Here is a 24,472-nt window from a genome sequence, read left to right as displayed (position 1 = left end):
CACCTGGTGCACAGTGTGTGTGTGTGTACGTGTGTGTGCTTAAGGGAAAAACAGTAGACAGTTCTTGGAGAGATGCTTCTGTTTCATTTCAAAACACCAGCTGAGCCCCAATCCCTCAGTGCAGGGTGCTAATTCACCATGGGATTCTCAAATACTCCAGGTGAGCAGGACTAGTTAGAACTTTTTAAAAGCATTTTCTTTCGTTAAAGAGTACAAAATATTACAGCTGTATCATTTGCATGATATTTTTTTTTTTGTGAGTTACAAATTTTTCAACTGGGCCTTAAAACAAAAATATTTTTAGCCAGTCATCCCTCATTTCACTCAAATAAAGACAAGCTGAAAAGGGGCATTTTTCAAGATAGTCTATACCTTTATTTACTATGACAACCAAACCTAATACCTAAGTCCACTCAATGACTAAAGATTTGTACAGTTTGAACAATTTACTCATGAAAAAGAACAAAAATAAAACTCTTTTAAACTTTATTAAATTAACATAGGTGATCATTCATTCTTGGCAAGGTAAATTTCTTTCTTTCTTTCCTGGAAACCTGAACATTAGTGTTGCAACAAATGACACTTGAGTGTAAGGGGACGGGTGATTAAGGAAAAGGGTGCTGTGTGTTTGTGTGTGCTGATATGTATCATTTCTGGGGAAACGCTGATGTGGATTTCAGATCTCTGATATGCCGAGAGCAGTATATCTGCAGATTACCCTGGCTTGTAGGAATTAAATGTGTTACATTTTCTATACACTGATAAAACCGTGGTTGACATATTTGTTCAAACACTTATCTATGGAATGTAGAAATCACTGTTCTCCTAATATGTTAATGTTTTTACCTTCATCTTACAGTTCAGAGCCTCACTATCCTGAGCTCCTCTGATTTGTTCAGCTGGTAATGAAGCACACTACTCCCCTGTGATGTTAAGGTTAATATTAATGTAAACACAAAGCGTCCTGCAGCTGCGTCACAGTAATTAGCTTCCTTTAGATTTCATTACGTTTTCATTCCAGCTGGCTCTGGCGTGTAGCAAATAAAATGGAAATCCACGTCAGTCAAATGAGGCAAAACATCTTGAAATCTAAGTAATGAGACACTGCTGGGAAATTTTTACAATGACGCAGGTTCAGTTTTCATTAAAATGAGTTAACATTGCCAGGAGAGCAGCATCAGAGAAGAGTAAGGCTTTCAAATAAAGATAGGAACAGTAACATAGGAGGAAGTAGTAGCAAAAGCTAAGTAGGTTTTGCTGTGGCCAAAAAGCAATATTAACTTCTGCTGTAACCGTAGGTGGCTATCTTGATGCATGACATTGATGTCAATCCAACATGACATCAATGTCATGCATCAAGTAACTACTTAGGCAATAACAGCCATTATTAGAGAGAAAATGGTCATGTTTTGCATCATATTTTCTCCTGTCCAGTTACTTCTCTAGAGTGAGTATATTTACAAATTTCAACTGCAGGCCAATCAATCTCTACATGTCTAGGGGATATGGGAGAAAGGGTCATATTGAATCCTTGATGAATTTGTTGGTATTACACAATTAGTTAATGCTCTCATATAAATGGCTAGTTTTACTTTCTCTGGCCCATGCTGTACACAAGCATTTTGGCAGCAGTCTCAGTGATACACTCAAAGTAAACTGATTCTAGAAATTTAGTAGATGCTTCTTTTTGGTTTGTGGTGATAATGTAAAATTGGTGTCCGCCTCATGATTTGTTGATTGGTTCTTTTGGTCTGTGAAGATCATAGGTAGAAGGCTGGGCCTCGGCTCATCACTGTGAGGTGATTGGTTGGTCAGGTGGCCCGAGTGACAAATTGCTGCGATTGGCTGGTTGCGGTGTTGTGGTACTGGTCAGCACATCGGTGGAGTGAGAGTGTCACCCACAGACTCAGATCTAAGATCAATTTCTAATCAATTTAATCCAATAAAGATAGCCATTTTAGAAGACCCTCTGCCCATTTATACCATCTTAAGACTATACAACTGTCAGAGCAGTCCCTTTTGAGGACAGAACCCAAAGTTGCAGAACTAATAGTGCAGCACCAGTGCAGCAAGGGTATAAAGAATGGGACTTCTACAATGGCTGACATTAGGTGCCTGTTGCTGACAAATTCCTTTGCACATGTAACACAACAGGCTAACAGAAATTACTCTGATTATTTAGAGGAGATCTGTGTCTAGTGGGGAAACACCTTCATCCTATGTGTTCCTTTGGGAAGGCCGGCTGTTGGAGTTAGCGTAGCCGTCGTAGCCTGCTGCCTGGCTCACTTGCGAGGCTGGTGGATGTGCTGGTTGATGTGATGGGCAGAGGGCAGCTTGGGGACACAAGGCTGGGGCTTCTGGTGGGCCACCTGGGCAGCTGCCGGGGTGAAGTCCTTATCACCCTGAACAGAACAGAGTCAGTCGACAGGACATTAGAACACAGGAATGAACTGCACTCAGTTTGTGGAAACTAAAGCTTACAGCCCTGGCCTTGAAATGAGTTCATGCATAGCGTGCCTGCTAAACAAGATGGAACTGCTGCCAAAATGACTTCGTATTTTTGGAACTTGAAACAATATGTACATTTCCATATAACTGCACAGTTCTGATGGAGCTCTTTAGTCTTGATGGCTAGAGTTAAATGCAGAAATGTCACACAAGACCAAATCATTTTGTGACTTTATAAGCATTTTACTATCACAAAAAGCACAGACAGAACAGCTAGTCTTCCTGCAGGCCTAACTGCATTTGAAGCATGGTCAACCTCCTAGGTAGATGTGTTTAATATTTTAGATTCTGTTCACTGTGGCCCAACTGGGTGCTCAAACTATAAGGGAAGACATTTGTCTTAAATCCCTTCAATCTTATATTTGTCAGCTGAGAAAATCATGATTGAAGCTCAACTTTCAGACGATACCACCCTCAAGCTTTGCTGCTGCCATTTTAACAACATACAGTAAATATCCATCTGGTAGAGTAATGCAACTACTGCAAGTAGAATTTACAATTAGGGGGGAAAACATCAATGCAAAGGATTTAACTGGACACAGCATTTTTTTTAGAACTACCCTAAAGTTGGTCTGTGAAATTTTAAGTTTGAAAGTGTTTGTGATATAATGTTGTGCACTTTATGCCTCATATTTAAATCCTCCTCCTGCCTCTGATAATCACAATAACAATGAGGAAATCCCCAAAGTACGTGAAGGGTACAGTATGGAGCTCTTATCTGTCTCTGCTCATCTGCTCTGCAACCTCAATCTCTTATTCCAAGAAAAATGCCCATAAACAGCCTCGCTTCTAAATCGGATCAAAGCAGGAATTTGATCATTCACAGAGCAATGTGGAATTTTAATCAGCGACTTTCTGCAATTATGACTCAATTCCTTCCTTCTTTCGTGTTTATCCTCTCGTCTTTCTTTTTTATCTCCACCTGCCAGCTTTCTTTTCTTTCTTCTTTAATGTCTCAGTTTCTTCCCTTTCTTATACCTCTCATCCACTGGTTTGTGGCAGACTGTTTTTTGGTCCTCACCTCAATTTACCTGTTTTTTCATGCTACACGTTTCTCTCTTGCTTTCTTCATATCAACCCCATGTATGAGAGGAACATTAGTTCGAGAGGATGACTGAAATTTATAGCTGTAGCACTGCATACTCAAATATCTTTGGATATAAAGAGTAGGTTTTCCATACAACACAGTGGGTGGTGAGCTTAGATAAAGCCAGGAAACCACCTGCTTAAAGACAGTATTTATGAAAAGCACAAATGGAACACACATTACTTTTCTGCGGGCATGATTAAGTGGATGATTATTGAAGCTTTTAATTCTGTCATTTACAACACTGGATCTTAGTATTTACTGAAGTTGGTGTTTCTCTGATTCTGTCTCATCTGTCCAGATGTTGCCATATGTGAATGTTGCTACTTCAGCATACATATAATAATCAAACACATGGTTCCTGCATATTCTGATTTCTCAGGATGTCCACATGGATAAAGTTATATAACCAATTTAATCAATGCTCAACAAACAAACAAACACACACACACACACACACACACACACACGTGTATTTGCATTTATGTAGCAACATGCATTTCCACATTGCATGTTTGTCTGAGCCTTTCGCTGAACTTTACTCACCCACCTCATTCTTGCTTGACCCTAATCCTCTCTGTATGTGTGTGTTGGTTTTGTTCTGTATGTGCAGCTGTGCACTAGGTTTTCTGCATGCCTGTATATGTGCGTAGGCAGGCACAAAACATTTACAGTTTGTGTGTGTGTGTGTGTGTGTGTGTGTGTGTGTGTGTGTGTGTTTCTTTCATTTAAAGCCAATTCCACAGCTAACTGCATGGGATGTGGATGGATCTGACCTCCAATTGCCCTTCTTCTCTCTTTTGAAGCTCAAAGCTTCTCTCTATCTCCATCCCACTAACGCAGAGGTATGGGAGGGAATGCAACAAATTAACACTATTTCTGTGGCACACTGTGAACAGAGTCATATCGATTTGCTAGGAGTGCTTTATACTTCATTTTAACTTTTTCAGCACACAGCTTAAATATCTGGATATTTGCTATGTGTGATATTTGCTACTTCTTAAAAATCTGTCGTTTTTATAATGTTGAAATGAAAAAATGTTAAAATGGAAGAAGTCTAAGAGAGAAGAGGAATGAAAATCCACATTTTGTAATATGTACATTTTCTCTTTTATTTGAAATTCTTTTCGAAAATTTGAAGGCCAGCCTTTTCAGCAATGTATTTATGAGTAACAGTGCATGTACAATACAAAAAACATGAAAACATAGTTTTTTTTTTTCCTTTGATATCCTGTCAAGGACTCTTTTTGTTGAGCGATCATGTCTTGCTATGACATGAGGATAATTGCATAGATTTTTTGGGAAGCACAAATGGGAGTTTCTGCTGACATCTGATCCCAGGGAATGAGGCCTGAACCAAAAAAGCATCCCCGGACATGAGGGAAGAACACGTTTATAACTTGACCTACCAGTAATTCTTTTCCATAATAGCTTCTCGGCTCAGTAAGTCTGGCCTTGGATGCCCACCTTTGCTACCTTAGTTTATCTGGTGAAAGCATTTTAGAATCCCATTCTACCATTCAAAGAGAATGGGAAAACAGAAAATGCATTGCCAGGAAATGTCTTATTTTTTCATTTTAAGAAATCCGAGTGGACCACAAACTTCACACACAGACATACACACACAAGTGTTTGACTTAGGTCCTAAAAGGCTTTTCTGAGGCTTTGTGCAGTGCTCGCCTCTGGGTTTGATGGCAGTGATAGGGGGCGAGTGGGGAGGCGAGAGGAGGATCGGGGGATAAATGGGATGCCTGCCACCTTGCTGATATCACTGCAATCTTCCGCAAACAATCTGCCTGGTCTGACACGCACACACACAGACACACACATAGACACACAAGGCAGGGAATGGAACCATCCAGGGAGTCAAGGACACTTTCTCACTACACACCCACACACACACACACACACTAAATCTATACAGTCAAAAAGAATTAAACAAATGTGGCTATTCACAGACTTTGACCCACTGCTCAAAGCCGGTCAAGGCTGATGTAAAGTACACACAAACACAGTGGGTGACGCGTTTAAAGCAATGACTGTTCGATATAATGCAATTCAGTATTTTGCAATAAAGCGTGTGATGAATTTTTGTTGAGACTGTGTCAAAAAGGTAATAAAAAAATCCACAATACATTGTACATAATTCAACATAGCAATCAATCAAACACATTTCTTGGAGTGTGGACATTTACTGTATATAATAAGACAATTTTTCAGTCAAGAAGTGTCAAGTCAAGAGGTGTTCTTGCTTCTTTATTTAAAGTTTGGGCTGGGATTATTAAAAATATCAAAATATAAGGATAAACTGAACTGTAAGTGTACATGGGATATATAGTTTCATTATTTTTTCTGTTTCAAACCAGTCCTTATGTGGTCTATGGTTACATATCTGGTGTGTATAACACTGATTCAGAGATTAAACAAAAATGATTAATTTAAAACAAAACTCACAGCAATATTTTAAATGACATGCATCTGATTAGTGATCCTAAATCTTCTTCAATTTATTTTTTTCCTCCATTAAGCACTCCACTGGCAATCCCTCTATTTTTTTTTGTTGTTAGCTCTTGTTTTATCTCAGGACTGAAGCTTTACCTCTCCCTGTAGAGCTCAAGTCCCAGATATAAACCATCTTATAATGCTTATTTCAACACTACTGGTGGTATGTGTGTGTGTGTGTGTGTGTGTGTGTGTGTGTGTGTGTGTACCTTACCTTTGTAACCACTCCAGACACAATCACAGGGGCCTTTGGTGGACTAAAAAGAAGGAAGAGAGATAAAAAGAAAGAATAAAAATACAAATTATCTGTAGATTTCATAAAAATATAGAAGACAGGAAGCAGTGTGTGAACCTTGGGCTTTAGTTTGTGGTGATTGTGTGCATAAATATACAGTATACAGTACACACAGTATGGCAACATTTACAAAAGTTTACCCATCTGGCTATATCAAACCCCCCTAAAGTAACACAAAGCCAAAACACGAATATCCTAAGTTGTCACAACACATAACACCCACAGTCTTACTCTCTCTGGCAACACACACACACACACACACACATCGGATGGACCTGCCAGCAGCTTAAATAGCTCCCATTCATCCTGGCCAAACACTGAGGCTCACAGCTTCTGGGTGGAGAGCATGAGATGAGGAGAGCGGGGGGAGGGGGGAGGAAGCTGGAAAAGAGAGTAATAGAGGAAGATGATGACAAAGAGAGGATTTGGGAAGGAGGAGAAGAGAGGAGGAAAAAAAGACATGGAGGAGAGAAGGGAGACAAGGGGCAAAGGCAGGTCAGGGCAGGCAGAGGAGGGGGGACAAGGCAAGGGAAGGCGAGAGGGCAGGGAGGACATGGGCGCAAAATACCTGTGTAATAATAGGATGCTAGAGGATAGTAGAGAAGGATGGGGGAGAGAGGGAGGGGAGCATTCAGACATAGAGGAAGGGGGTGGAGGCGGAGGAATGCAGAACCTGAGGTAAGTATCGACCTTGACATGACGAACGAGCGCCGTCTAATTTTATGGCGTCGTCGACCCCCCCGGCAAAAGAGTACAGTTGTGGTAGCCACCTTCAAAACTCCACTCAAAGACATTAGCTATGGCAGCGAGCAAGTCCGACTTATAGCTTACCTCATTAGCAACCTAAATATGTTAAAAAGATGAAAAGTTTCTCACCCAGACGACAAACTGCAACCTCAGCAGTCAGAATCTGGGCACTTTGGATTTCATAACATCTGCTACTTACTTTTCAAATTGTTAGGATTCATGCTCAACTTTTTAATTACTGTCAATTACACATCTGACTAACCTCCATCTCTGCAATCAACATCTTGGCACTAAATAGCCTTCTGCTACTTATCTCAATGAGAATATTTACCTTGCTATTAAATTAATGCTTGGATATGTTGAATTTCACTGATTATTCCCTCACTGGCCACTTATCAAAATGTGGGGTTGAGAGGTTTTCTATTAGCAATTCAATTAACTAAACTATAGCATATTAGCGCCACAAGTGTTCCTCATTCAAATAATGCTCTGCTAGCTGTGTGGTGGTCTTGCTAGCTTTCAGCTAACATTTGGCTTGAAGGTGGAGTTTTAAGTAGTGCAACCACATATGAACAAATGGAGAATAAATCTGCATATGGCAACTGGCAGATGAAGAGAACTGTGAAAAATAGTAACAGGTGATTCATTATGTGCGTGTTGGACAAACTTTCATCTTTCACTCGTCTAGAGTAGTTCCATGCTGCGTAGCAGAGGTATCCGCTTTCATTACATGATAGTTAATGAAAAATGCTGGCATTACAGGATCCCAGATTTCCTCATTTATTCTAACAGGCTCTTCTAGATGTAAACTAGCTTGTTAATGTTCAGCTGCTACCGGGTTGAATGAAAACAGCCCGGTCAAGCTGTTTTTCTACAAATGTAGAAACTTTGTTTTATCTATACTTGTCTTTTAAACCATGTTGCAGAGACATACAACACACAACATGTACAGCAGCTGATTCAGTTTCAACTTTCAACTGAAGCTAAACTGAGGCATGATGCAGGGTTTGGGTGAATAGGTACACCCAGTTGGATAAGTATTCACACACTGAGACAGTAGGTGGACTGGTATCCACCCCACACTGAGCTGTGACATGTCTCTATTCTGTTGAATGTCTAGCCCCATTGAGCAATCTGAAGATAAATGCTGGAATATTGACTGCAAAGGAATGGGAGGAATAAAACAAAGCCACAGATAAAGGGGGGGGAAAAAGCCACTAGTGCATTTGAAGCATGTTAGTATCAGACTTTTGCCTGTTGTTATTGGGACTGGGCTTTAAGGCTAGGGAGACCAGAGGGCAGACAGATAAGAAATTGTCTAGACAGACAGACGTGAGTGAGGGGTGTAAGCCTGTCAGAGAGACAGACAGCTAACAAGCATCTGACTCCTTCAAAAGTATAAAAACCCTTTTTTTAAAGTCAGACAGAAATGTAAGCTTTGCACCTGTCTGGCAGTTAAATACATAGATACCATACAGACAGACACATAACAGGTTTTAGTCATGCTTAATAAATAGACGACAGACACTCAGTTTAAGACTTTTTAATCACAGATTAACTAAACTGCACTACTACAGGCTCTGATAGCTTAATCTAGACATAAGACACCAGCATTCACAATGAGATTATGCTACTGACACCTTTTTTCCATCTTTTCTACCTCTGTGGTGAAATGGAGCGAGATCCCTCAAAAAATGCATGCAGACAAACTAAAAGTGACAGGAGACACAGAGCTGTAGTTTGGTGTAATTGGGAGGAGGGTGGCTGCGTATGTGGACAGAGGGAGCCTGCAGGGGGCAGTAGAGAGCTGTAAGGAACCCTGGAGAGGAGTTTGCTTTGTGCCAGGAGAGGAGGAGAGTTAAAGGAGAGGAGAAGGAGGAGAGGAAAAGGGAGAAAAAGAGACAGGGAGGTGCAGAATGCAAATCTGAGCTAATAACTCAAAGAGTGAAATGTACATTAATGCATTTGTATGGTTTTTCCTTCTCTGTATTTAGCTTTAAAACCACTACTACCACAACCCCACCCATCTCTCTCTGCTTCAGCAGAGCAGGAAGTTTGTTGCCGTGGGCGAGGTGGTGGTTGCCATAGAAACTGATGCCTGTTGCCTGTCTTCCCTCCTCCTCCTCCTCCTTCTCCTCCTTCTCCTCCTTCTCCTCCTCTTCCCCCACCCCGCCCCTCGCTCTCCTCTCAACTTTTCACCACGAGCTGTCAGCTTACTGCACATTTCACCACAGTTCCTCCTGTACAGCGTATGTGTGCAGTGATTTAGTCAAGTGTGCACACAGCACCGCCCGCTCTTTTTCAGAGTCTCTGGAACATATCCACCTCTCACCAAAATACGTTGGAGAGGCGACAGTGCAACCAACATGAGGCCTATGATCACCTCGCATGTAGTTTTCACATGTTATTCTTTAGCTAATATGCTCATTCAGACGCTGTGTGAGCAAATCATCAACATGCATTTACTTTCATCAGAAGCAACATGTGAGTGATGAAACAACCGTATGTTCATCTATTTAGTTCCTTTGCTATCTCTTCTTTCTTCCTACCCCTGCTTCTCTAACTCTCACTGCAACATCACACTTTTACACAAAAGAAGAGACACTTTACCTGAATGTTCAGCAGATTTGCTCCTGATGCATTTCAGTAACACATTCGCCTGACAGCTAGTGGGCAGGGAGCCTCTGCTGGGTCACCAGTTTGCTCCAGCTTATGCTTCCCTTTCTTGCCTGTATCTCACCCATCCATTGCTCCATCTGTTGCTGAGTAATGCCTCTCCTCTTTCGTGTCTTCATATTGCCATGGCATCCCTCGCTCACCCCACACCATAACAATCCTTCCTGCTCCTCCTTGCCATAATCCTGGCCACCTATCTCTCCCTCTTTGCCCCATCTGTCCATCTCAGCTAGATTGGGTACGGCAGGTGTTCCCCTGACTACAACGCTTCACTGGCTGCTACTAATGTGAAATTTACTCAGTAGCCACCTGCTAGATGTCCATCAGTGTGACACAGAGAGGGACAGACGGAGTGTGTGTGAGTGAGCAAGTTTCACGGACTGTATTTATTGATGGAGTGCAGTTACTGTGTCTTTTTTTGGATGCACTGACACATAATTTTTAGTTAAAGATAAACATTTCACAGGAGGAAGTTAAACGCACATTTACACAGCAAGGCCAAGAGGAGTTCATCAAGCTAAAGGCTGATTTAAAACGGGTTTCCTCAATGATTAAAGTGCTCTATTTGCCTAATTTATTTTCACAGCCCATGTAATGATTCCTCTTCTAAGACTGTAACCTCTGAAAAGCAAGTGTAAAAACTCTTGCAACTATTAAGCCCTATACGTCTCTGGTGAGACAAGCAGCCAGCTTACACATGAGCAAAAAGAGATATTTTCGACCCACAAAATTCTATATTAAATTTATAAATCTGACATTTGCCTCCCTTCTCTACCAACCTATCATAACACATTCATCACATCTTTAGGTAAGACAGCAACGCAAGCAATAAAGAAGAGGATAATACAATCATAAAAACAGTAAGGAGTTGTTTCTTCAAAATCTGAATGCAGATTTGTGAAGCTTTTGCTTTTGCAAATAATTAAGTATTTATTTCAAAATCAATTGGCAGCGTCTTTTATTACTGATTTGATCATTTTTCAAGCAAAAATACCAGACATTCTCTGGTTCCAGCTTCTTAAATGTGAGTCGTTTTTTTGGCGGGGCTGTTGGTCAAAACCAGACGCTGGACTCTAGCAACTTGTAAAGGGCATTCTCATAATAAACAGCATGACTCCACATCCTGTGATGCGATAAAATGGGGAAGTGCATATTCAACCGGCTGGAATGACGGTCACACCCTGACCAGTGTCTGCTTGAACTGAGATGAACGGCAGTCTGAAGTGTTTTTCTTACATTCTGGAGTGTTCTCTCCTTCTAAAGCAGGGCTTTACCCTTGAAAAGTACAAGGCAAGCTTGCATGTTGTTTATGTACTTCTGTTATCTACTTGACCTCACTTAAATGCTCTGTCTACCGCTGCCACTCATCTTGGCACAAAGGAAAATAGGAAGAGAGGGAAATGACTTATTGCCACTCACAGGCTTGATACTATTCCTTCTTCACATTACACGAAAATACTCAAGCAACGAGCACTTTGGATGATAAACACGCAATGTGTGTGTGAGGCTGTGTGTATTAAGTACATGCACAGAAAATTTCTTGACAGTTGGCAATGTTCTTGAACCCCACTCACTGCTCTGCACAGCCTGTCAGTTCTCATTTATCACCTCTCATTAACACACACACAAACTGATATGCGGTGTGAATATGCCACCTGTACCGATATGCACATAGCTGATGGGTCCTCATGAATATTGAGCAGACATATGTGGGCGTACCAGCATGCGCACACACACACACACACACACACACACACACACACGTTTAAATAAACTAAGAAAATAAGAACAGCCTCTGACCTCAGTACAAACAATGCATTGAAGCAGCGAAAGCCAAATGTGTTAATATGGAAACAGAACAGTTAGTGTTGCTCAGAAATATATCCAGCGTCATGAAAACATGCAAAACCAAGGCTGCTTATAGCAAACAATAGCGACTGCTGAATGGGCTGTTGAAGTTAATGCTGTAATTATGCAGTAATTATGTTGTTTACTGAATTAGCTGGCAACAGTACACAACACGTCTGCGGTGAAATTGCCTACAGTATAGCCTTATAGAAAAGTGAAAGCTGCTCAGTTGCTTAGCTGGCAATTTGCGGGGTTTGTGTGTGGGGTGTGATTACTAACTGACAAACAACCACAGAGTCGTACATTGCCCAGACGGTCTCTCAATCTAACTGCTGTGTGTAATTTTAATCTGAATGTATGTAGGTGCTTGTATGTGGGTCTTTTGACACACAGGTTGTCAGACAATGGGTCCATGGACACAGACCTGAGACGCCCGCCACCTCTTCTGCGTGAGGCGCAAAGAGATGCAAATAATGTGGTCGTGTCATTGGTGGTTGTTTTACTTTTCTTTGTGGTTATTTTGCATCTTTTTGCAGTTGTTGTGTGTCTATTTGCAGTAAATTTACATCTCTTTATAGTCATTCTGAGTCTGTCTGTGATCTTTTTTCTCTCTCTGCAATCATTTTGCATCTATCTGCAGTCGTTTTGAGTCATTTGTGGTCAATATGTGTGTCTGACCGTGTTTGTAGTCATTTTATGTCAGTTTCTGGTCATTTTGCATCTCTTAGTGTCTATTTGTGTCTCTTTGTAGTCATTTGAATGGCCTTCCAACAAAAAGAATGTTAACAGTCATTTCAAACACAGGCTCTGGGGCCCTGGGCCTGTGTCCAGTAGGCCCATTCAGTCATCTGTGCGTGACCAAGTGGGTGCGTTACCTGCTGCTGACATACTCCTCGTTGTCATCTTTCTGTGGCGGTTCTGGGACAGCAGCTGACTGGTGCTTCTGCACTATCCTCATACCCCCTGCTTTCACTGAAACACATAGACGGGACACACACACACACACACACACACAACACACACACACACACACAGAAATACACACACTGATTACTAGATGAACTAAGACGCTCACAAATGACCAGTGTAATGATTACACCAGCCATATTATGTTTAGATAGAAAAATAGAAAATAACTCTTTATAATCTCCTGCCAATGTAACATTTAGGGACTACAACTTTGTGATTAACATGTTTTTAAGTGGCACAGCAGGTTGGCAGAGTGAGTCTGTCCCTCAAGTGAAGAAACCAAGGTTGAATGTTAAAACGACATCCTGCTGAAAGTGTCCTTGAGTAAGATGCTGGATTCTTAACAGCTGCAGCTGCTTGGTCGCTGACCTTGACCTCTGACCTCACCGCAGTGGTGTTGGTGGGGGTCTCCATAGAAACCATAATGTCAGTGGTCTCCAGTGCTCATATATCTACAGTGACACCTGCATATTTGTTAAAGACTGACACACTGCAGCCTGTTTGTGCTTTGGGCCTCCCACTAATCACAGGTTGGGTGCGAGGGGCATTTGTTATCTTACTGTGCTATCAGTCCTGCAGCTGCTGTGGCCCAATGCCCTTCCACACGTCTCATGTCCACGTACACCTTATCTTTTTTTTTTTTTTTTTTCCCTCCAGCCTACATCCACAGGACTGGAACCTATGACCTCCACGTCACCGCCATCCAGCAAACATTAGCTGCAACATTGCAACTAAAACGTTTACACTAAGACATCGATGATTATCAATCACTACGATATCATCGTGTTTTAGTCATGTTGCAACATCTCACGCCAATCAGGAAGTAAGGAAATGTGCGAAATTGACAAATATGGCGCTGTACGCAGTCTCAAACGCTAAGACACGTTGCCAGTCGCTGCATCTGCCAGTTCAATGACTGCATAAGTATTAATCACCATCATGTGATTTTTTTTTTTTTTTTTTTTGCTTTGACACACTGCAGAAACAAAGGCCTTCGGGTTTATAGAGAGCTTTCAAAAACAACACACCAGCCAAGGGAGCTTTACCTGCAGGGGCATGTCCTCCTTTGGTTTCGACTTTCTCCTTCGGCGGTGATGACATCTCGGCTCCGATCTGGAGTCTGAAGCGGGAGGAAACCAGAGAGTCTGACAAATAAATTCCTGCTTTATTCTGCCTGCAGTTGTGGACAACACTTCAGTCTGGATCGTCAACGTGGCTTTTTCCTGAGTATTGTTTGGAAACGGTGCGTGGTGACGTCACATGCTGCCCGTCAGGAGCTGGGGGACGTAAGGAGCGCGCTGACGTCTGTCGTAGCCAGGGAATAAGATATTTGTGTCATGGACTGAAATCTGAAAATGGGAATTGCTATGGTTGAAATATTTTTAATTTTTTTTTCAAAATTCATACTGTTAATAAAAAGGCAATTGTGTACAAAAGCGTGTTGCAAAATACAGCCGTATTTAATTTACAGTCTATATAAAATAATATATTTTATACACAGTATATTATACATAATATGGATAAAAAATAATGTAAGCAGTTGATTAAAAATATGATTATCGAATGCATTATTATTAATTGTGTTTTTATTATCTATTATGTATGCATTATTATTATTATTATGTGTGTTTTTAGTATGTTTGTCACTTTATTGTGTTGTTTATTTAGTTATCTCTTGTCTGATTTTATATCCATCTGAATTATCCAAGTTTATCCCTTGTACTTTATTCATGTATTTATTTATTTATTTTTGATGTAGAGTACGTAAGTATATGAACACTTACAATCACCACTTGAAATTACTTGAAAACAAATCGTGAATGCATGCGTGGGCAAGAAATCACTTCCATGTACAACAGTGACACAAGAAATGTGATTATTCTCAAGGAGCTGTCAACAGTGTATGGGGAAGTTAAGTGCTTTAAGACAGAAAATGAAAAATCTAAAGATCTAATTGGGCTCACGCTAACGTCTGACTGAAATATTATGTAAATGTTAATTGTGGGAATAAATACTGTTGTTATCAGTCTCATAAGCCATTTAATTATTACTAAGAGCATAGACTACAACAGCTGAGAGACACACTTTTAAGTACCTAGTGGCTGTCCACCTACACAGCTTCTAAATCTGAAGCATTTATTAAGCCGAGACCTCTTCTAATGAAGGAGCTTGTTTCTAAGACCACTGTGGTGCCAAAATAGCAACAGCAACAGCAGAAGCATGATGAGCAACAAAAGGCAAGAGACATTCCAACTGAGAGAAAGAGAAAGCTGCACTAGCTTTGTGTGTGTGACTGTGACCTCAGTGACCACCTACTTTCTCTTTTTGCACCATAAATCCACAGTGGTTCATTAATTGGTTGACATGACAGTGTCCTTGGGCAGAGCTGAGAAATTCAGGGAAAGCCTAGAGGTGTTATAAGTGAGAGCACAGGTGGACAGTGAAACTATCAAGTGTTTTTTTTTTTTTTAAGAAGTATCTGTTTCTATTCATTAACCAGAAGACTGATGCAGCATATAGCAAAGTACTGCAGAAATATGGCCTGTAGTTAATGTAGTTATGATCAATTCATATTAAGAGTCAAACATATCTTCTCAATATGTCATAGATTATACCTCAAAAATCACACGTAACCTTCTCTTATGTTTTGGTTTCTTCCAAAAGTTGCAGGATGAAATCTGTTTAGACCAGTAGGTACGCACACATACAGTGCTCTGTTGCACACCAGTGCTGGAGGCTACAGCTTAACAGTGTGTTGTTGACCTGGTTAGTAGAGCAGCAATCCCTTTTTTCAAAGATGTGAAAATGAAACGCAATTAGTTATACACATTATAGACACTGCATTTGAGAAATACAAGCATAGTTTGCAAGATAGTTGTCCAGTGCCAGCAAAAGTTAGTCACCATCCCTCATCACTGTCACAGGTTGTAGCAAAACACTAAATTCCATTTGATATCTCCAGTTCAAGATGCAGAGAAAAAATTCATTCTTCAAAAAGAAAAAAAGGAAAAAACAAAGGATAGAGGTTTATACCTGCTTTCACGTGAATATTTAAGACCAATCAAGGGATGATGACGATGATGATTGATGATTGATGATGATGATGATGACCAGGCAGTTAAAGCTGCTAATCTGTGTGAAGCAAGTAAAAGACAAGTAAGTATAGTATGTAATGATGATTCTGGTAAGATAACAAAATGAGGTGGCTTGATAAATAAAAGCCACAAAAACAAATTTATGTAAAGCAGAGAAGATTTAGCTGTTTTTCAAGAAAAGTGGCAGAAGTTAGTGCAGAACTGAATGAATAAGTGAGTGTCATTTTCAATACCCATAATAGCACAATTAACTGACATGAAAATCTCTGAATAAATATACAGTATGTACCCTAATATAAAGCAGGAGATTACTTTGTGGTGGAGGAGCAGCACTTAATTCATAGTTGTTTACACATTTTCAGAATAAAAGATAAAATCTGATATTTTTAAAACCTGCAGTGCATTATGTGATATATCTAAGGAGTGATGAATTTGATGAGTGTACATATGTTAATTTGTGTGTGTGTTTTTGTGTGGCCACTAGTCTTCTGTGTAATGGTATGACTGCAGTGTGAAGTGGAAGCCGAGCACCTCACTTAGACCACACACGTACACACACATGCAGCTGCACACACACCATTTTTTAATTGAGTACATTTGAATTATTCATTGAAACACACAGCAAGAAATATATTAAGGATATAGATGCAATCAGATGATTTCCAAGATGTTCATATTTTATGTGGTAACTAGTGTTACCCTCGCACCCACACAAGTACACACACGCACACTGCTGATGAGCAATGGGTTTTGGCAGTGGTGAGGTGGTTCTAGCGTGACATTTGTCCTCAAAGTGAAAGAATCTGTTGCCCGGGCATTAGTGTCCCTGAGGAGAGTGTTGACAACCAATCACAAGGCCAGGAGTTCACTTGTAGGTCAGGATGCAGTCTGCTGATAAAAGGATGAATTATGATGTCTAATTAAAATGTTTGGATTTTGTTAACTCTTATTTAACAAGACAAGTTGATTAAGATGTCATTCTTGCTGACAACAGCAGCCAAGGGCAGTATTTCTGGCGGAAGGGAAGGATTCCAGAGTATGTATTCATACTGAGAGAGTTCCTATACTGTCAAAATTTGTATTGACATTAAGCCTCGGTGGCCCTTGTTGCAGCAGCCTGGGTTTCAGTCTTGTCTGAGATGTCTCTGAAGGGATGCATTATCTAATTTGACCTCCGCCTGTACAGTATATCAGTTCTAATTCATATCTGAACTTCAAGGAAAGAGACTATGAGCTAAACTGCCACACTTCTCCAGTCTCCTCTCTTCACTGTTATACCCCTACTGTTGTGATATTGTCCCTGCATCTGAATAGCACTGTACTGTACTTTTATTACCAAAAAGTAGTTTAATCAAACTTGCAAAGATTAAAATAATGTCTCAAAGAATTTTGTAGTTTTACTCACCTGTTAGCGATCAGTTTTGCATGAGGAAATCTGTATGGACTGGGGAATGTTTCAGCAGTGATTGGATAATATGAAAACTTAAACCAAAAATTGCAGTGATTTAGTAATGTACTTACAAGAGACTAATAACTAACTAACTAACTTAAAAAAAAAAAAAAAAAAAAAAAAAAAATCAAAATTGAAGTTTCAGTTCCTAGTGTGGGACAAAAGACTACATTACCCACAGTGCAATTTGTAAACATCCTTTGTTAGACCCTCAGAGTGTATATATTTCAAACTCAGCACCTTAAGTTTGTATCTCTGGATTTCTGTTATCTAAATGAATGTTTCCAAGCAACATATGTGTAAAGGTTATTGAAGAGAATATTGACTTTAATATCATGATATTAATTTAACCTATATCAACCAGCCCACTCCATGCATCCACGAATACATGAAAGTGTGTGCACATATGTGGCCACTAGATGGAAGAATGCAGCTTTCCGACATGAGAGAATTATCTCCAGTTGTGTATGTGGGAGTTTGTGTCCTGCAGGATTCATCATTGCTGTCACTCCAACAAAACTTGGGCCTGTGATGTCCCAGAAAAACTGAAGGATGAAGAGACACTGATAGAAACTGCACAACTCAGAAGCAGAAGGACAAATACAGAGATCCACCCCCCCCCCCCACACACACACACACACACACTTCACTTTCTTTTTTGTGTCACTCTCCCTTGCCCGTCTTTCTGTTCTTTGCCCCTTTCTCCCTCTGACGTACACACACCCATGCAAGACAGAGAGAGAGGGAGCATTCATTACCTAGGGTGAAAATACATGGCACACATTCAGACTGCCATAGGTGAAAATCCTCTTCAGAAGTCAGTGATCTCAACACCTGCCCATGGCTGATATGACTCTGTGTATGTGTGTGTTGCCTGGGCCTTTGAGAGGAGCTCTCTCAGTGACGGCTTACAGAGAGACAGAATGAGGACGTCACAGGTGAGTGAATTTGCTCAAACTGACAGGTGTACACTCACTCTCTCTCACACACAAGCACGCAAACACACATTCTCTCACACACATGTAATCATGCCTCTCACACATACATACTCTCCATCTCTCTCTCTCTCTCTCTCTCTCTCAGACACTCACACACACACACACACACACACTGTGATCTAGCTCTCTGGGAGCCATATCACACATGAATAACCAAGGCCTCTGCTCGGCTCTGCAGCATTGACTATTCAATACCTGACAGGGTGCCTTATGGTGTGTGTGTGTGTGTGTGTGTGTGTGTGTGTGTGTGTGTGTTAGTGTGTATGAGTGTGCATATGTGACAGAGAACCATCCACATGCAACTTATGCATGTGTTGATATCAGTCACTGTCAAAACTGAAACAGTGTGGAAAATAAGGACAGAAAAGAGAGAAGAAGCAGTGTAACAAGGAGATTGATTAGCAATAATGAGAAGCTTTATTGATCACTATTGGTTTACTCCCTGTGGTCTCGTTCTCCTCCAAGGCTGAAGTCGAGGTCAGTAAGGGTACAATTAGTCTGAACACTTCAAAAAAAAAAAAGTCAGATTCTTTCAGTGAGGACAGTCCCTCAAGTTGCCTCAAAACTCAATACACTCAAGATAACAATCAGCACAAGAACATTTAAGTGCAAAACACTCACTTCATCTCTGTATGTTTTTGGTATTATTGATGAATTCTTTGCTAGCAGTGTGGGTCCAATGATTACAATATTGTCAGTCCATCAATCCACCACTTTGGACCAGACTGAAATATCTCTACTCCGGTTACTGAATGAATTTATGTGAAATTTTGTTCACACACTCATGTAGCAAGAGGATGTTTCCTAAGGACTCCCCGAAGGTCTTTTCTCTAATGGCACCATGAGGTTGACACTGGTTTTTAGGAGGAATTGTAATTCTTTGGTGGCATCCAACTTTTCATTTTGTGATCAAAATTTTAGTTAGTCCAATACTTGGTTTATTTCTGCAGAATGAATGTTGTTTAGTGCTGCTTAGCAAATGTTAATATGCAAACACACTAAACTAAGATGGTGACCATGGTAAACTTGCTAAAACATCAGCATGTTAGCACTGGCATTGAGGGCAGGTTAGTGGGCGGATGTTAGCATTATGCTAACGCTGATGTAGACTCTTGTTAAATCAGAACAGATCAACTTTGTGACTTCTCTTATTTACTCTCACTTGACTATTCCTTAATGGACTATGAGCAGTGTGTTTGCTAGATTTGGCACAGTCTTAGAAAGTTTGATGTATTCTTCCTGCTCTTACAGGCAGCCATTTACATACATTTCTATATGTTAGCTATGAAAACCAATTAGCAAACTCATAAAACTTGCTTTAGTTGTGTAATCTGTCACAGCGAACAGTAAGTCTGAAGTAATTTAGTTCACATTTAGTCACATTAAGTGCAGAGAGAATGACTGCAGGCTTGATGTTTACTGTGAGGAAATACACAATTCAAGCAAATTTAAGGAATATGTCATATGGTAATTTGACTAAAACACACAAAATCTAGAGGCCTAGAGGAGATGTATTTTACTGTGCACCTTATTTAACTTCATACAACTAACAAATATGAAGCATTCACATGAAAAATGTCTATACACTGCAATGCAGTCAACCCGCTGCTAAATTACGTTTATGTAGGTGTGTACTTAGGAGGGATATACAGGCAATAAAAAGGAATACAGTGTCAACTTACCTTGTGTGAATTGTTCCATAAAGACATCCTCTATATAATAAAGTAAACAACAAAAACAATAAGAAAATCATTTTAAAAAATGTAGTCCTCACCATGTGACACAGCTACACATCTGACCTCTTCTCATTCACTGTGAAGTGGATTTTTAAATCATAACTGCAAGGTTTTAATCAGAATTCCTATGCCTGCTACGGTTTTAACAAAGGTTTTCAATCTCTTCCTGGCTGTGTATTAATCAGCTCTGTTCAGTCTTAGTGCCCTGTGACAGAATTCTCAGCATGGATCAAACTGAAACATCCTGCCACTTACTGCAGGTGAAAATGACCCTCGATGTGGGGAGGCTCCTGTCATATACCCCCCCCCCCCCCCTTTTTTTTTTTTTTTTTTTTTTTTTTTTTTGCTTAGCCAGTAGATGCAGCAGAATTTATGACAGCCAGGGAAATGAAAAATGAGAGGTACATGCTCTTGATTCAAATAAGTGGGGATTCAGGAGGACTGCTCTAGAGCCTTATTTGTCTGCAAAAGCCAGTTTTTCTGCCTCCTCTTCTACTGCACTTTATCTCCTCAATCATTTATCTTTGTCCTCTGTAATTTTTTGCCACCATAATCACACTACATCCTCCTTCTCTTTACTTCATGGTGCAGTTTCTCAGTCATGCTTCTATGAGGGGAAAAAAAAATCCCAGCTCAGCATACACGCAAACCAAAGATGACAATTTTTTAAAATCTCCACAAGCAATGTTAGCCATATAATGTAAATAGGTTGATTGTTTGTAGAAAAACTATTTATATGTCTATTTTCATTTTGGGTGGAATTATATGCCAAACAGAGCTAGTTTGTTGCCTATGGTGATACAGCCTATGACTAGCTTTTTAATTTAATGGAAAATACATAAGGTTGTACATTATGGTGAAAGGAGGGGTGACTCACACGGTAAACTGTAGGGCCAGAGCTGCAGAATACACATGATGAGTTGTTGACAGTTGCCCAACTTTGCAGCAACAAAGTTTAGAGGATTCACACACTGAGGGGACAAATTCAGGTCCTTAGTTACAGATCCAACATTTTCCTTAAGCAAACATATACACAAGATCTTTGCTCATATAACAATGGATGAAATGGCTGTGTATTGTGAGAACCAGTAAGAGCGCTGAAAGTAGAATGAATACAGGACTCACATGTATATTGATCACGTATATGCAAATTGAACACACTTTGAGCCGTGAGGTGGATTTTAACAAACCTTTACATAGAGCAGCCCATATGATTTGAACTTTAGCTTGTCCCTGAACAGGGCCCTAATTTCAGCTGCCAGCTGCTGCAGCCACAGTTGACAGATTGCTCTTAGTAAATAGGATTTTTTTCCCCCTAATTTCTTAAAATATGCTTCTTATTTTGAGTAAAAAAAAAATAAAAAATTTTCTAAGTTTTTCTTGTCTATCCTTCCACCTTCTGTCTCCTTGAGGCTCCACCCTTCCTTCTCCTTCACTTTTAGATGAAAGCATTAATTTCTCAAGGTCTATTTGTGGCACACAGTGTCTTCATTGAGCCTCACTTTTCCTTAAATACAAATAGATTTTATGCTCAAATTCCCTGTGTGTGTGTGTGTGTGTATATATATATATATATATATTATATATTATATATATATATATATATATATATATATATATATATATATATATATATATACAGACTTACACCTGATCCCACTTTGTTTCTGTCCCTCCAATGTCCTCACAGCTCTCTGCTGACATGCACCTGCATGCACATATAGCATGTACACACACACAGACACAGACACACACACACACACACAGACACACACACATACCTTTGATTCTTGCCTGAGGTGTGTGATGGCTGAATGGGTAGGCATGCTCTGAGAGTTAGAGGTAGAGAAAGTTGGGAGAGAGGGAGTGAAACAGTGAAGGCCGGAGGCATCTGCAGGGTGGAACAGGGCAGTTTCTAGAGAGGCTGTGCGTAGGAAAATTGAGGAGCTATTTTCATGCCACATTAAGTTATACCAGTCTTCCACTATGGGACTGTGCTCAGACAGAGGAGGCTTGCCTCTATTGTGAAGGCTAATAATCAACGCAATGGAGTTATTACCCAACACTACATTTTCACAGGCCTAACCTAGACAGCATCAAAGACGGGGAAGGGAGAAAGGGAGAAAGAGAGGAGGGGGAGACATGAATTCTAATGGATTGTAACAAATGCTGCTACCTCCAGCTCAGCATCATTCATTTAATATGCCTCAAGTTCAGTTCAATTGATATCTGGATGAATGGGATCAAAGTCATAGGGACAGCCTAAAAGGGGAACAAAACCATGGGAAAAATACAAAATGGGAGTTCCCATTACTGCATCCTTGATGTCTGTTCGCTGTCATAGACGTGTCAATAGAGGCCTGTGGGTGTAGGAGCCCTTGCATTGGCTTTACATCTCTATTATTATAAACACCTCTATAACCACATTGCACTTCTGTCACTCTGGGGCAACATTACAGAGAAATATTAAACCCCATGTCATGCTTAAACATGCCTGTCACTGCTACGCCATGTAAGTACATTATGTCTATAGCATCTGAAAGGGGTCATTATCAGCAGAAATGTGAAAAGGGGTAATATCAAAAGCATAGTTATGTAACATGTTGCAACATGCAACACGCCTGTCAGTCAAGTCCCTGGCGAATATGTTGTGTTATGAACAGATGATGGTATCAGGATGTTAACGATGTTGCTTGTCAGCCAGGGGAGATGACAGCGATAAATTGTCTGTGTAAAAGCAATTTGAACTTGTTGACACTGTTTGCATCATTGGCTTGTCTCTGATATCTATAGACTACTCACGGCAGTAATGTAAGTATAATGCATCTGCAAAAAAAAAACTAAAACAAAGATGTACTGTATGTGCATGTATGGTACAGTGCAATGTCATGTTGAATAAATTGGAGTCAGAACTTAAGTTCAATATTATATAATAAACTAGATATACAGTGTAAGAATAAAAATGCAAGTAAATAACAGCCAATAAGTATGATACAGAACTAATGTTCTTAATATAGTTTTACAACTGGACATGATGATATAATGCAACAGCTCTGGAATTAATAACTTTGAAAAGTTTAAATTGGCTATAATTAATTTTTTTTTATAGTAACTATTCATCATATGATTATGCGTGATGTCAAAGTGGTTTTTACAGTGACAAACTGACCACAGTTTCCCTCAGCTCTATGACGTGTTTCCATGTTTTTGGTCTTACTATTATTTTGGATTTACAGCCCGTAACTGTGACGTTGTGGTTCGCTCTTTGTTCTATCATCAGCGTTGTTTTTGATCACAGCAGGCAGCTGTTTTCAGGTTAAAAAAGCCCCAAAACCCTTTGAATACTACCAGTTCAGCAGCAAATGACAGACAGACACTGTCAGTGGCTAGCTGGTGAACAAAGTGGAGCATTTATCAGCTAAACAGCCAGATATTTCCCTCAAGAGCTGTACTCACAATAGAGTACTGTGCAACAGACGGGACCCAAATGCAGGACAACCAGGAAGGTAGGAACAGGTCAGTTTATTTGAGGAGATGATGATAATAAAGGCTGATAGACAGGCAGGTATGTATAGGTAGGAGGTACAGGAACAAAACATGTAACAGGAAACAGGTGGCGGGGTGGGAGGGGCAAGAATGAGAGTCTTCGACATGAACAGCATAAAAAAAACAACAACACACAAGCTGACAAGGAGCAGGTGGAACAGGCAGGTTTAAAGACTGTCTGTTATAATGAGGAAACTGGAAACAGGTGTGTGAGTGGGTAGGGAAGATCAGGGGTTACTGCGGGGCAGATGAATGTGGGAGTCAGGAATCAGGGACCAGTGGGAAAGGCCGAGGGCAACTGGTGGGTGGGTGGGTGAAGAACGGCAAGAGACGGAATGGGCAAAATAAACAGGACTGACAGGAATTGTGACAGGAGACCAAAAACAGAGCTAAAGGAAGAGTGAATGTGGGTCTTACATTTGCAAGGTGATGAGAAACATGACTTTGAATGAATCCTAATGTTTCTCCATGTCTGCTGAATTTGAATGGGTGTAAAGAGGCAACTGTTTCTAACAAGTTTGCCATGATAGCTTCAAAGGTGATTATGTGTTATAGTTGGCATTTACAGTTGCAGCACTATGATAAAATTATGCTGATTGATCTTAATAAGATATTGATCTTATTTTATCTTTCAATTTAATAACTCAATGTTACAGTTAATTGGCATATTAACATTTAACAAAAACAAAAGTGTATCACTGTTGAAAAAAAACATTAAGTATATATACTTAAGTATATTATGGCAACAAAGCGATGCATAATATTATTACATAGCTTGAAAGTACTAAAACTTTAATTAAAATTTATTGAATAAATTATTGACATTTAAAATTATTGTTAATACAACTCTTGCAAAGAAAATGTATTTAGATTTGCTTAATATTCACTAATATTACATATGACTTTGTTGTCATAATTTAATTATTTCCAATCTACTCTACATCATACCACCATTACATAACTGGTGTTGGTAATTAAACATTTGATATCCAAATGCCATGTCAGATGAGTTAAG

At 40.0% G+C, this 24,472-nt stretch overlaps 1 protein-coding gene across 1 annotated transcript; it reads right to left on the bottom strand.

The window, feature by feature from the left end:
• Positions 1-350: 350 nt before the first annotated feature.
• dap (death-associated protein) lies at positions 351-13,891 on the bottom strand. Its single transcript, XM_018702025.2, has 4 exons — positions 13,679-13,891; positions 12,539-12,635; positions 6,312-6,354; positions 351-2,402 (listed from the first exon to the last, which is right to left on the bottom strand). Exons 1-4 carry the CDS (start codon positions 13,731-13,733, stop codon positions 2,283-2,285), a joined length of 315 nt encoding a protein of 104 aa, XP_018557541.1. The 5' UTR covers positions 13,734-13,891; the 3' UTR covers positions 351-2,282.
• Between the last annotated feature and the right edge of the window lie 10,581 nt (positions 13,892-24,472).

The sequence above is a fragment of the Lates calcarifer genome, linkage group LG24, assembly GCF_001640805.2.
Source record: "Lates calcarifer isolate ASB-BC8 linkage group LG24, TLL_Latcal_v3, whole genome shotgun sequence".
Classification (NCBI taxonomy): Eukaryota; Metazoa; Chordata; class Actinopteri; family Centropomidae; genus Lates; species Lates calcarifer.
Note: the sequence above shows the minus strand (reverse complement) of the source record. Positions and strands in the feature narration are given on the sequence as shown.